The sequence below is a fragment of the Macrosteles quadrilineatus genome, unplaced genomic scaffold (genome assembly GCF_028750875.1).
Source record: "Macrosteles quadrilineatus isolate MER2022 unplaced genomic scaffold, UCM_ALF_1.0 Scaffold_4__1_contigs__length_99947679, whole genome shotgun sequence".
Classification (NCBI taxonomy): Eukaryota; Metazoa; Arthropoda; class Insecta; order Hemiptera; family Cicadellidae; genus Macrosteles; species Macrosteles quadrilineatus.
The window spans coordinates 33,348,262-33,362,903 of NW_026542597.1; the positions used below are offsets into that span (position 1 = coordinate 33,348,262).

General features: G+C 31.7%; 1 protein-coding gene across 2 annotated transcripts; it reads left to right on the forward strand.

Moving 5' to 3' along the window:
• The first annotated feature begins 3,792 nt into the window (after positions 1-3,792).
• LOC128992635 (uncharacterized) lies at positions 3,793-9,805 on the forward strand. Of its 2 annotated transcripts, none has more exons than XM_054416316.1 (6): positions 3,793-3,857; positions 4,347-4,392; positions 5,706-6,049; positions 7,316-7,343; positions 8,166-8,541; positions 9,697-9,805. In XM_054416316.1, coding segments are annotated over exons 1-6 (846 nt in total). In that variant the 5' UTR covers positions 3,793-3,806; the 3' UTR covers positions 9,698-9,805. The 2 variants fall into 2 exon arrangements, with proteins under 2 accessions (XP_054272291.1, XP_054272292.1); XM_054416317.1 differs by having other exon boundaries at positions 5,898-6,049.
• The last annotated feature ends 4,837 nt before the right edge of the window (positions 9,806-14,642 follow it).

Here is a 14,642-nt window from a genome sequence, read left to right on the forward strand (position 1 = left end):
GTATTTGTTTCCATTTTAAATCCTTATAGCACCGTATAACACTTACCATGTTATTAACATACATTTTTTAATTAAGTGACACAAGAACTATATGGTTTGGAAGGTACCTTATGTGTTCCAACTAGGAAGAAAATCATCTGTAGAGTATTTATTCTTGCGACATGTACATTGATAAAATGTATTTACATCAATAACAAACGCCTAATTATCCAGTGATTTGCATTGGACGAGACGCTGAAGAACCGTCAACAGCTTATCGGCGATCTCATCCTCTTAGGAAGCACGGGCAGAGCAACTAGTAATTTACAGTTACGGTACATTATGTATTAAAAGATGATTGTTGAAAATAGAATACCATAAACACTGTGACGTCAGAGGACAATGAAGCAGAAAGAGAGAGATAAAGAGATAAACAACACAAGAAGACAAAGAACGACAGATGGCACGACAGTCGCTGAAAGCTTCTGTTCTTAACTTAATAAATTACTGCTTAAAGTAAATAGATCGTCTCTTCTAAACGTACTTCACTTGCATAGGCTTCGCTCGACAAATACAGTTGGGATTTAGTAGTTTGAACACTTTACTGTAAAGAATTTGTACGACGTTTAGTAATAATATATCATGGATGTTAAACATATCGAATTGTCCTCAGTCACATAGATTACATAACAATAAATCAATTTATTTAACTAAATGTATTATTCAACTTTATCTACAATGTTTGCAATTGAGTCTGTCACCAACCCTAAAAAAAGCTTAATGCTAGCCCTATCCAAATGTTTGTGTATTATTACAATTAATTTACACTACTTATTACACGTAATCTCTTTCAAACCAACCTAGCTTAAGTTAAAAAATACATTTTCAATCCGACCCAGGTCCATATTGAATTAAATGGAAAGATCGTTTTACTAATAATTAGTACTTCGGATATTTTTGTCATATATAAAAACAAATTTAAAATTTCTAATACAGTTTTGTATGCAAGTCTTATTATACAATAAGTTATTTCACTAGTATTTCTTTCGCTTGTCTGAATATTTGGGTAAGTAATAGTCCTGTAAATCTGTTTTTAACTAGATTTGGATAAATTATTCTAGATCTTTATGTGATTTCGTTTTCATTGGGCTATCAATGAGTAATGAAATATAACACATTTTTACATTAAAAAGCTACAAAAGTAAAATAAGAACTGTTCCCTTACGAATAATGTCTAATTGCCAACGGCGTGGAGGGTTAAGACTAAGCAATAAATAATCAAGCAAAACAAATAGTCTAGTTGTACCTACTAAAAATAATGAACAGCTTTAAAGGAAGGTAGACTTTACTCGGTTCAGATTATCACGGCTCGTTATCTACCCTGAAGGAAAATATTTGATGATTACCGAACTGAGAAAACAACAAGGTAAATTAGTTGGATTTTACAATATAATGATTAATTATTAACTATTTTCTAAGCTACTAACCTGAGTATAACATTTAAAAGTATTAATGTTCCCATTCCTTTGTTTCTCCGCAAAAAAACTTGCGTTTTGTGATTATTTTCATTAGCGAAACCTAATAAAAATTAATGGATACTTAAAAAATAACGATGATGTAATTTTGTTTAAAGTAATAACAACGAGTTTTCTAAAGCAAATGTATACTTTAATTTTTGCCATAGCATTTAGCTTGCAGTTTAAGAAATACACACAGACCACTAAACATACATAAATACAAATATATTCAGGATGAATCGCGTAAGGTATGCAATATTGATAACAGACAAAATGTTGGTACAGAAATGATGAACGTAGTCAACATTAAAATTGTAAACCACATGTGCAACAGCATGTCATTTCAAGGTCGGGCGATTCTAAGCAACTTACAAACTAAACTTCATCTGTAAATTTGTTAGTTTTTGAGTTATTAACTAATGACCCAGGTTTCTTATATTCAATGCATGTTAATTATTTTCTTAAAATCCATGTGTGTAGCCCTGAGCTGTTGGACATAATGTAAGACTAAATTACTTACGTAATTCCCGTCACAGCTCAATAAAATATGTCTATTCAGGACATGTTTCGGTGTTAAAACACCATCGTCAGCTTCAGGTACATAGTGTAGAGTTGATCAGCTGTTAACATCGTCAGAAGATAAACACAGCACGAACATGAATAAACACATAAAACAATTAAACATTAAAAAAGGCCTGTTCTAACAAAGATGACCGACCGCCCAGGTAGCAAGGGACAGACTAAGCCAGCTTACGCTTATCAGTTGTGTGAAAGAGATATTGGGCAAGGATCAGCTGTTGTAGGATGGACGGAGTTATTGATGAGTGAATAAAAAATGGTGTGGAAACTGAACTGCAGTTTTCGTTTAATATAGTCTCACGGGTGCTAACGTTGTTAAAACTTTTGTATATTTCATACTCCTCTAGAGTGTCCATCTTTTTCCCTTTTCTGCAAGTGTGTAGAATTTCCAAGCTGTCAATATTTCCCATTGTATGATTGAAGTCTAATAAATGTTGGGCGAAGGTGGATTTTTGTTTGGTTAAACTGGAAACTGGTCTGTGCTCTTTAAACAATGTTTTGAAACTTCGTCCTGTTTGGCCAACCTACATACTAGGGACATTCAGCGCATTTCAGTTTATAAATGCCAGTTTTACTATGTATGTCCTTTGCGGTCGTTTTTGAGGCTAATATATTTTTTTAATCTGTTGCTAGTGTTGAACGCCAACTTTATGTTATTTTTCTTTAATTCTTTTCCCAAACAATCATGTATGTTCTGAGAATAATCAACACATACGTATTTTGGTTTTAGGCAATGTTGTCCCTAGTAATATTGTTTTTATTTTTATGTTTTTGGATTAGTTTGTCCACAATATTACTTTTAAAACCACCACCATTTTTAATTCACTAATCAATAACTCCGTCCATCCTGCAACACCTGATCCTTGCCCAATATCTCTTTCTCTCTCACACAACTGATAAGCATAAGCTGGTCTAGTCTGTCCCTTGCTAACTGTGCGGTCGGTCATCTTTGTTAGAACAGGCCTGTTTTTTAAATGTTTAGTATTTATTCAGGTTCGTGCTGTGTTTATCTTCTGACGATGTTAACAGCTGATCAACTCTAAATTATGTACCTGAAGCTGACGATGGTGTTTTAACACCGAAACATGTTCTGATTAGACATATTTTATTGAGCTGTGACGGGAATTACGTAAGTAATTTAGTCTTACATTAATTATTTTCTGTTGTGTCAAAGAGATTACTGATTTATTAGGATAAGGTCATTGACACCATATTTTTAAGACTATATCAACCATTGGTTTTTCAATAGGAAAGATAGTGTCAAGTAAGCTAACTTATGTCAATGGAACATAATTTTACCGACTGTGAAACCTATTACTGAACATATTGCAAGTCTGCTCCACCAAATATTATTAGCCTACACATTATCTGATATTAAATTCAATCTATTATACAACGTAGATTTCTGATGCAATAAAAAAAAATAAAAGCGTGTTAAAAATGTAACGACAGCAAAAACTGATCGTTTAATGTTTTTTAATTGTACATATAGTTTTTTTTTAATGTTATTATGTTTGTCAGACTCTATGACGACCAAAAATATGTTACTTTTTTGCCATCGTTGATGAGTCCTAACTTCACTGAAAGAAAATATGAATATTTTGTACATTGGTAAGAAACTGTGACAGTTAAACTCAATGAAAATGTTCATAGTTCACCTTCAAACAGCTGTTGTACAACTGTTCATAATTAATTATATCTCACAACCAACCTATCAGTCTAGCTCCAAACATGGCCCGATGTAACATATCAATATGCGTTTCTGCTATCGTTCTTCTTGTGGTAAGTAAATTCCTATAGCAATAAATTGGGGCTAAAAGTCTCTATCGAACGTTGTTAAATAGTGTATATTTAAATTTCTATGACAGTAGAAACAGTTTAAATAAAGCAACTAAAACACATAATATGAAAGTAATTTAAAATAAAAGAAACATCATAATATCAGTGATCGTTTTAGTGCATGAGGTCAAATTCTAAATAAAAATTAATTACTCATAATGCGAAAACATTTTTTATCTTGCGTGTTTAGTGAAATGCTAAATCGAAATAAATCTTTATCAAGCAGATTAGAACAATTTTGAGACAAAGATCGGGCATTCCTATCAGCTTACCTTATTGTTTTAAAATAAACTATTACACGCTTAGAAAGTTCTATGTTTTACTAAACAATCCAACTATTTTACTCTAACAAATTCAGTAAAAGCTGAGGCTTTGGTATTTAGCACAAGTTAATTCTCAAAAGTGTGTTTTAATTTGATTACTCATTTGTAGGTCCTAACAAAAGTTTCTCTCGGTGTGAACCAAGGCACGTCTCCAGGTAGGTTTCAGTTTCATATTTTAGTACTAAGGAGCCAAGCTTTGCTCGAAATGGTCATGAGTATGATTGTTTCCTTGCACATTAAAAAAGGATATCATCAAACTCCATTTGTAGACTTTGAAATAAGGGCACAGTAAATTGGAATGAAAATACTCTATCACAGCATACATACAGTTTGTTGCCACAGAGAAAGTGCTAAAGTGGGTTTTATTGAAATGTTAATACTGTATTTCAGTATCAAAATATATTCGCAAACAAGCGATCTGTAACAGTTGGTTTTATATTCAGAGAAATAACATGGCAATTTAAAGAGCATTTTTTCGATTTTCGGTATAACTAATAGGCATACAACAACGCTTTAAAGTACTAAAATATGTGTTTTAATCTCAACAAAATAGTTTGGAAGGATATGTGAAATCTTCATATTTTGGGCGTTAAAAATGGGAAAACAAGGCTTTTAACCTGTAAAGCCACGATGCCATAGTCTGACTATACAAGTCTGATCTGTTATAGTTTGTCAACTCGTTCAATTAAATGTAGGTTTAGCCTACACGTTTGTACACTAAATCTTGACTTCATTAAAATCGGATGATTTTTACTCGAGTTAAAGTGCTAACGGATACAATTTTGTTTGTACATTGCGTAGAATCATGAAGTTTTCGGTTATTTTTTTAGTTTTATACCAAGGAAGCCGAAATGTCTGGGTCGCCAAAATTCCAATCTACGTGGCCTACTCTTAGAAAACTTGGGTTCATCATGATTAAAAAAAGTATTCGTTAAATAACACGCACACACGTATATATATAAATTTGAAAGAATTGTGGTTTTTCATATTTTGGTTTCTGGGGCCTCAAAACGAAAAAGTAAATTGGTCTCAGGCCCAGGTCTTAACATGATACCCACGGTAATTTGTCTGTATAGGAAATTTGCTAAAACCCAAAATAGACTTTACACATATTATGTACCTACTAGAGAACCCGTGCGGCTTAATGAGTCGCAAAATATGAAACATAACGCCGAGGAAAACGTTATTCTAAAATTCGAGTAATTCTAGTTACATCTTAGAGTTGTTTGAAACTAAATATCTCTATTTGCGTCGTCAAGGGTCACCTACATTATTTCTGCTCTCAGTTTTAACTGATAACTTCTAATTAATGCTAAACGATCTGCTTCCATTCGAGTTAACATGTTGCATCAACGTTTTTCCAGCATTGTGAATTGAAGAAAATTGTTGCCTTACCGAAAACCTGTGTTAATAATTACATCAATTCTATTATTTCGAATTTTGAAATATGTTAAAATTGTACTTGTAGTTTCTAGCGCAAATGTCCCTCCGCCACCTATTCTCAACGAGGATGAGGCAAGAAATAAATTCTGTCAATCGCAAGAGCCAGAACCAAAACTGACGGTGGTTCGCTTCTTGGATCTTGAATGCTGCGATAAAGGAACAAAAAACAAAAAAAATGGACTTTTGTTTTTGTACAATATTCTGGTTTTAAATATAGAACTGGACAAATGTGATGATACCATTAAGGATTTTGTCAAGCTGGAGAATGATGACACGCTCAAGGTTCAGACCAAAGACAAGTGCATTGTGTATAAGAACTATTACCGCCGTGAACCTGAAACTAAAGACGTTATTTGCTTATTTCAGGGGGTATGTAGATAATTTAAGATATAACTTATGCATATTTAGTCGTAAAACTTAAAAAAAATTAATCACCAACGATTGGTTGGAAACAATTTCAGGCTCGGTTTAATGGTTTGGTGGATGAGTTGATGTACTCGCCTGGTAATTGAAAGGTCACACTAGTTCAATCCTCAACATTCAATAGCTTCTCTATGGTTAAACAGTAGCCAGATCTCCTTTGATCATCGGGCTTGCCTCACCAATGAAACAGATAATAATCCGTAATAATCTGTACAAGTCATTTCACTTGGTTATTTTATTATTTTATCTTATGTTGGCTAAAATACGCACCTAGGCGGCGCTTCTTATTCCAATCGGTAATTTGTTGTTTGGTAATGTGCATAATATGCTAAATACTTTTTTTGTAAATACTGAAAACGTTTTTGATAGTATACATTGAAAGTCTTGTTATTTTATGTAACTGTCAAGCACGTAAGCAATTAAATTTTAATGGTTAGAACATTTCAAAATTTTATTTGTACAGAGTAGAGAGATTTTAGGATATCGGCCATAAATTATGATATAGAGTTTAAATATATAAATAGTCATGTTTCGGATAAACAACTTATTAAGGCTAAAAAGGTTTTCCATTGAAAAGAACTGCTCAAGGTTGTCTAGTTATCTTATCAAAGTTGCAGCCATAGGATATTTTTTTTATCAAATAAGGAGTGAATGAAGGGTGATTTAAATTAATTTAGATTTTCATACCTGCACAGAGAAGTAATTATTCTTACTTCTATGTGATGCCTGTCAAAAATTACTGAAAATGTGTACGTATCTTTTTTATTATTCAGGTACGAAAACTTATATTCTAATGCCAGTACAGAACAAATAATAAGGCTAACATTTTGTATTTCAATAATTTTTCCCTTACATACATCAATAGAGAGAGTCATAATTATATTAAAGCATAAATACTCACCGAACGGTTTGTTATGGCCCTTATGAAATTACCATGATTTAATCTTCTTAAATGTGTAAACATAAAGAAAAACGTTTTCTTTACTTTTGAAATACGAAGCAGGTCTCACTTTGGTAGTGTCCACCTTTTTACCAATTAAAATTATCCACTGAAACCACGTAAAAGATATGAATAAAAATAAAATAAAACTTAATCTTAAAATTTATTCAGCTAATCCAAAAACATTACAGTATCAGACTATAAGCGAGGATGTTCAAGCCACAGTTGTGATTAAGTTTCGTTGGCTTATTTTGATTTATTGTCTTTTGTAGGACCGACGTAGATCTGAAGATTCTCCAGGTATGTTGTAGTTTATAAACTCTTAGTTTGCCTCCAACAACAGTGTGGCCGGTTCTTAAACCTCAATCTTTTTGAATAACGATTTAGAGGTCGCGCAGAAAAAAACCTTTTTGATGTGGATTATATGATTTGTTTGGACAAAAATTTAATATAAAAACAATTTGTCACTTATCGATTACGTTAAAACTTACAACATTATGAAAATTAAAATGCAGCTTTGATTGTTTGCGTCATCCAGTTTTCTTATCTGAGCCATTACTAGACACGTCTCGCAAGGACCTACTATTGGCTCACTGATTTAGTCATCAAACGTCAGCATTAATTAATAGCAAGGATTAATTGATAATCAAAAACACGATACAAACCAGTAGTATAATTCTGACACCAAAGGGTTTATGGGGTATTGTCGTCTAGGTTGATTACAATATTCAGGTTTTGAAGATAATACGCCTAAAACGTATAACTGATACTTTTAGATTGTAATGGTTCCTCAACACGAGAAAATGAGGAACCTAACTATTCATTCTCAATTTGTATTGGTTATAACTATGTCTTGTATTCTTAATTATTTGTAAATTGTTAATTTGTTGTATTGATGAATGAATACAGATATTTTGAATTGAATTGAATTGATACAAAGTGAAAACGTTCCATTTGGGTAAAACCACATGATATAATCAATAGAGATCGATGGATACAATAGACGAACAATTATAAAGCATTAAATATATAAATAGCCGATACTTTTAATACTTTATAATTGCTCGTAATATAACCATTACTCTGTGGAATTTTGTAATTATACTTTTATCATTGTTCTAGTCAATGGTGCGACTGCCCCCAATGAACTACTAACGGTGAATGGAGCAGTAGCAAAATTCAATATCGACGAAAGTATATCTAGTAAATTGCTAACAGACACAAAAAGGACGTACAAGGACTTGGATTTAAAGAACGAAAGGGTTGATTTAAGCTACTACCTTTATTGCTATGAATCGATCAAAACTGGGCTCTTGTTTTATAAAAACAGGTTTGTTTTGAAGATGGATTTGGCTAAATGTGATGACAGCCTATGGAAATATGTGAAGCCGGAGAAGATGGACAATAGACACGAGATCATGGTGCACCACAAATCCGGGTGTACCAAGTTTACACAATACTTCTATGGACTACATGCCCAAGATGTCCGTTCCCTTTGGTAGGTACTTATTCTAAGAATGTTTATACACTTCTATGTCGCATTTAGCAACGACGTAAACTTGCAGTAATATGCCGTAAGTTTGATATGCACACATTGTTAAAAAAAAAACTTTAACTAACCTGCATTAATGCAAAATTAAGTTGCGTGACAGCTAGCAGTGAAAATTAATGTCTAACTCGACAGCTTAAATAATATTTTGGTGCATTTGAAATATTTTAATGTTGTTTGAATATTAAAATTTTCAATGATAATCAGCTGCCACGTTATTTGTCCATTTCTTAATTTTTTTTTGTTTTCAGACATTAATAATACATTTAATGTTACACTGGTACCTTTTACAAAAATGAAGACAACTTTTTTCATATTATAAATATACACTATACGTGTATAATAAAGAGCATTGTTTGGACTAAGTTTATTTAATTTTACCAAAAATATTTTAATACGCATATCTGGGTATAAAAATTTACCTATACGGGGTGTTCATAAAAGAGTATCAGAAACTTCAGTGGCTGATAGTACTAATCAATCTAAACAAAACAAAATCATATAAAAATTAATAAAATATTTCGTTTAGTCAATAGCCGCCATATTGAATTTTTTTTACTCATCAATTTACATTTCAAGAACGGCTATTTAATTTTTTTTTACTTAAAATAGTAAAATATGGTTGGTTTTATGAAAATATGTCAAGTACAGTTTTTTTAGCATTTTTTATTCCCTATCAAACAATCCCACAATTTTGTTAATTTGAGAGAACATTACATAACTATTTTTTTTAAATTGCCTCTTGACATATCTTGACATAATAAATGTATGTCCAAGGTTTGGTTTCCGTAGCTTGAATTATTCTTGAGATATAAATTGTTTAAATTGTATAAAACACAAAATGGTGGATAGCGGCTAAATGAAATTTTGTTCGACCTATGTTTTATTAACTTTTTTGTTTAGATTTGTTAGTACTATCACCCATTGAAGTTTGTGACACCTCTTTATGAACAGCCTGTATATTCGCAAATGGTTTTTAATAACACCATAAGGGAGAAAATCTCTGTAGTAAAATTCATTGTCCTATTTTTATTAAAAGGATATAATAATTAGAAGGCCCAATTTACAAGTTTTTGAGTACTTTAATGTGATTGATTTTTTCAGACACAGATTTCATATTGGGGTGGACGGGTGACGATTTGAAACCATCTCGTTAATAAACATGATTTTATCACATGAGTACTTATAGCTTTATTCCCGTTCACAGAATTACTTTTAATTGTTTTCTACAAGGTGGTTGATATAAGTGTGCTAGTTGTTTTATTCAAAAGTTATAAGAGATAGAAAAAATGTTAAATTGTAACTGCCTTAAATATTTTATCTAGCCACAATTTTCCCAAATAGCCGTCAACCTTTTTATGGAAGACTCTATATTTTATGACTTTTTAAGAAAGTAAATGCAATTAAAAAAGGTTTTTTTCTTGTATTTTTTTGTCACGAGCTACTCGTTTGGAGGTTACTTCTTGAAAACTACTTGAGGCGTACATTCTGCTTCATGTTGCTCCTAAACGAGTAAGTTTTGCTTGGGACTTACAAAAGGGGAATACGTCTCCAACTGTTGTTACAGATTGTCGTATGGCTTCGTGAGCAGAAAATAATGCAAATGACATATTAATGTTAGGTATCCATGTTCCGTGAATAGCGTCTTTCGGATGCATAATTGTTGTTCTTCAAAGTCTATTAGAGAAAAATATGAGATCTGGTTTTAAGCAATAAACACTTATATAGTTATACGTGCCAATTTGGTAACAGTCAAAGTCGTTGATTTATCAAAAAAGCACACACAAGAGCTAGTGGTCCAAGTTTGTAATATGCCAAATAGGTCAAGGTCACATTGTAGGCAGGATTTATGTGTTTGGTTGTCATTAGACACGATGGGTTCTTCAGAATCCGTTGGCACAAGAGTAATCTACACATGATTATGAATTTCATAATCTAGGCCCGCTTAAATGGTTTGGACCTGAACGTTTTCATAGTTTATGTTTTTAACAGTTTTTTATGTAACTATCCGGTAGGGGTCCTAGTATTTTTAGACTAACCACAAGTTTCACACACAACACAAGTTCAGTGATCTACCTTGGTTTGTGATTAGTTATGTATTTTTCTCTTTAGAATTAGATTCAGAATATGCTATTGGTAATGTGACCGTACATTTCTTTCAACATCATACCAGGTACCAGTGTCTGATCTAAATCGAATCTCGATCCTCTTTACCAGGACAATCGGAATCTTATAATTTTTTAAAATAAGCTGTAAACGTTAAATTTTTGTACGACATATTCATGCTGTGAAATGTGAGTTGACATGAGATTTTTCCGTTATTTTTATAGATTTTAATGTAAAAATCAAATAAAACCATTAATTCAGCTGTAATTCAAAAATAATATTTTATTGGCTAGGTCGTAGAAAATAAAATAAAATATAGCTACAAGAATCTTACAAATAACTAACAGATATACTACTTATATAATATTCAAAAATAATACAGTTTTATAGATATTTATAATACAATTCCTGGAACTGATCTTAGTTAGAGAACCATGGACTCTGCAACAACTAAACCTTATCAACAGCGATAAGAATTTTTTTTTATTATTGATTAGAGATATAATGCATTAGTACTTTACTGCAACATTTTTTTAATAATTTGACCTAAGGTGTAGCATGTAGTAACAGACAAAAAAAAATTACACACACACAAGCTTAAATTACATGAAGACTATGTATTTTGTAATATACTCTTTAAAAATGGTCTTTACTTTAAACAAAACGAAAAAAATCATAGTATATTGCATATTAAGAGTAGAAGGTTTCTTGTGGTGGTGGTAGTAAGATTTGATCTTACTGTACATAGCTTTGTAAAAGTTTTAAAATCAAATATTTAGTAAGTAAAGTTTAACACAAAAAAAGACACATTCAATATTTTACATATTACATATGTTGGATATTTAAACATTCTAGTAGTGATAGCATGTATACCAGAGTAATATACACTTGTTTTCTTGTCGTTTAGTCTTCAAAATATCCTTGTATATCGCAACAAATAGTTTTAGCAATACAATTTAAGAAATTAAAGTTAGTATTCAATCTAAACTCACACCAAACACGATGATATGTTTCATAGCTAGATTGTGGAAAGCCAGTGGCTGAGTGATGTTGCCCCTAGTTAATCTACTGATGGATTTAGCCACACGATATATCACTCTATGTCCATTGTCTTCACTTTCTACTGTTCCGAACGGAAAGTTTGATGAAAAACTCTGATGCAAATTTTCAGTATGATACATTTATAATAAAACTGACAACCTCTTAGTCGTTTAATTTCATTCACATCCAGAAAACTACAATAATGGAATATGGAATATGATTTGATGTTTGCCATCGCTGCCTATTTTTTTCCTTAAGGCATTTAGTTTGTTTAATCAAACTACGGTAAATAAAACTGCATGGAGGTGTCGGAGAGATATTGGCAATGAAAAATGATACGTATTAACAACATTTTAAATGTTCGAAAATGACAATATAATAAATTGTTTAATCACAAGTGCTTTCGGAAACTCGACTCAAAATTTGCAAGTAAAAGAGCATTTTCAAGAATAGAACATCACAAAACTTTTGCTTTCAGACCTATTAACCTACTGAAATCATAACTAGGCAATCCCAAATAAAAAATATCAAAATTTGACATGTCTGGAGTTTATGAAATGGATTGTAATAATTGTAATATGAAATATATCGATAAAAAAAAATCCAAACCAGATTCAATGAATACCAAGATCATGCAAAATACAGCCCTGAAAATTCAGCCCTTGCTCCACAATATTAATATAGAGGACTTCAATTTGGGAAACCTTAAAATGTTGAAACAAATTATAAAACCTCAACATTTTAATGCGTAGGAATCTTATTTTATAGAAAAGGCAGACCAAAACTATTTGGTAAATAATGAAGATGGCCCAATTATTAACTCGGAATTACTTAAAATCATTAAAGATTGTGTTTAATATAAATTGGGGGGAGCGAGCTGGTCTAGTGGTTAGAGCGCGGGATTTTTGACCCTAAGGTCCCGGGTTCAAATCCCGCCAAGTCACCAATAGATTTTATCCAAGTGATAATGCCGCAACCCCTAGGTCTAGCCTGAAGTAATGTGAAAAACAATTCCAGGCTTGTGCCTAGCATCTTAGGACAATATATATTTAAATTAAACTTTTTCTAAAAAAAAAAAAATCTTTCAAGTGTATAAGGCCTACAAGTTAGCCCAATTATTTGTTAAAATCGACACATCATCCTTTTTTTTAGGTATTTGAGGTATTTTAGGTATTTAAGCTTCCTCCATATAATAGGTAAAGTAAAGTATAGCTACGTTGTTTTATAACCAACTTTAACCATACCTGAGCCAAAGGTATATTAAATTATGCTACTGTTGTTTTACTATTTTTTATGTTTCGTTTTTGTTTCATCCTAATCTTTGTGTTACGTTTTCTTACAAAATAATCCATATTTTTGTGTGAGAAGAATTTTCTCTCACGCTACCATATGTGACATCTGTAGCACATCAGATGATGGGAGGGGGAGGTAGGGGGAAGGTCAAAGAGAGCTCTCAGTCAATAAAGATGCTGGTATAGTCATAAACTCTTATTTCTGTCCAGTAAGCGGGCCGAGGTTCAATGGCGTTGGTTAAAACCATCTTTATATCCTGATAGTATATACAGGTTTTTATATACTGGAAGACATTCTATGTTTTAAACATGTTATAAGTTGGCTAGATTGTTCTTCCCACAATGTACTGTATAAACTATATTTGATACAATGTTAGATTTGCTTGTCAATGTTATAACTTTGTAGACAAGAGTGATAACTTGAGTACAAGTGTTAAAAATGAAGGGAACTTTAAGCTAAAACAGCATCAACAAAGAACTGTACTACGATTATTGTAACAGGAGTAATATTATTACAACTGTGGTTGGATAAGGTAATCCTTTTATTTTATCAATAATATATTCCAACCAAGGGTCACAATGAATAATATCTTATTATAAAATAAATAAACTCCAGCAGTTTCATTTACAACAATTGGGTTGCTTTCAAAAAGAAACAACTGTCCTAAGTTTCTAAAAGCCAATAGAACATATTGGAATTCTCATAGTATCATGTACTAACGGAAAAATAAATACATAGTCTAGCAAAAGTGTATTGTGTAATATACATAGCGTACAGCGAGGCAACGCACTGCCTTCTCTATACAGTGGCACAATGTACTGCAAAACACTCATAGATTAACGTAAAAATCATTCAAAAATAAACATTTTACGAAAGTTTAAGAAACAACTCTTGTTTCTTAACAATATTAGTATTACATTTGCAACCCCATATTTATCAACATTGAGTTTTATATGAAAGTTGTAGTAACGATCTTCCAACTCAATTTACAACACAATCTACTCTTGTGCTCAACTCTGTGGGTTTCTTGTTGTTTCGGGATGGAAAGAGAAATTACATTGTCCAATTTATGAAGAAACGTCCTTCGATCAAATCAAATCTTTTATTGGACCAGAATTAACAATACAAGTCCATTAGTCAGATCATAGAAGTACAATAAAACATGTTTTACACGAGGCTTATATTTGGAAAATGTCGTTCATACTTAAAAATATTAACATATTATTTTTATACATGAATATTTGTAATGCCATAACTGGACCTGAGCACTGAAATGCTGCAAGAGCAAAATTTCAAATAAAAATATTGTATTTATTTATTTGTATTTTTAGCTTGGTTCTAGCTTACGAGAAAGTGGAGATCAGTGGAAAAGTAGAATACCATTACCATTGTACAGTAAATTGCCCACTTTAATGTGGGTTACAATCAAAATGTTAGTTTCAGAAAATTCTTGTTTTGCAAATCTTAAATATTCAAGAATATAAATCCATACAAATATCAGAACGTTCCAATTGTAAAAAGTAGTATTTAAGAGGAAATGGGTCTCAAAGCAAATTAAAAAAAAATTTGGGGACAAATGAGCCAATGGTATGCAGTTAGCAGTACATCCA

What these genes read in the sequence shown, in the direction of transcription:
- LOC128992635 (XM_054416316.1), top strand. Translation starts at nt 3,807, where the DNA reads ATGGCCCGATGTAACATATCAATATGCGTTTCTGCTATCGTTCTTCTT. An exon ending in GAACCAAGGCACGTCTCCAG is followed by an intron (nt 4,393 to 5,705) that starts GTAGGTTTCAGT and finishes TTGTACTTGTAG; the next exon opens with TTTCTAGCGCAAATGTCCCT. An exon ending in TTATTTGCTTATTTCAGGGG is followed by an intron (nt 6,050 to 7,315) that starts GTATGTAGATAA and finishes TGTCTTTTGTAG; the next exon opens with GACCGACGTAGATCTGAAGA.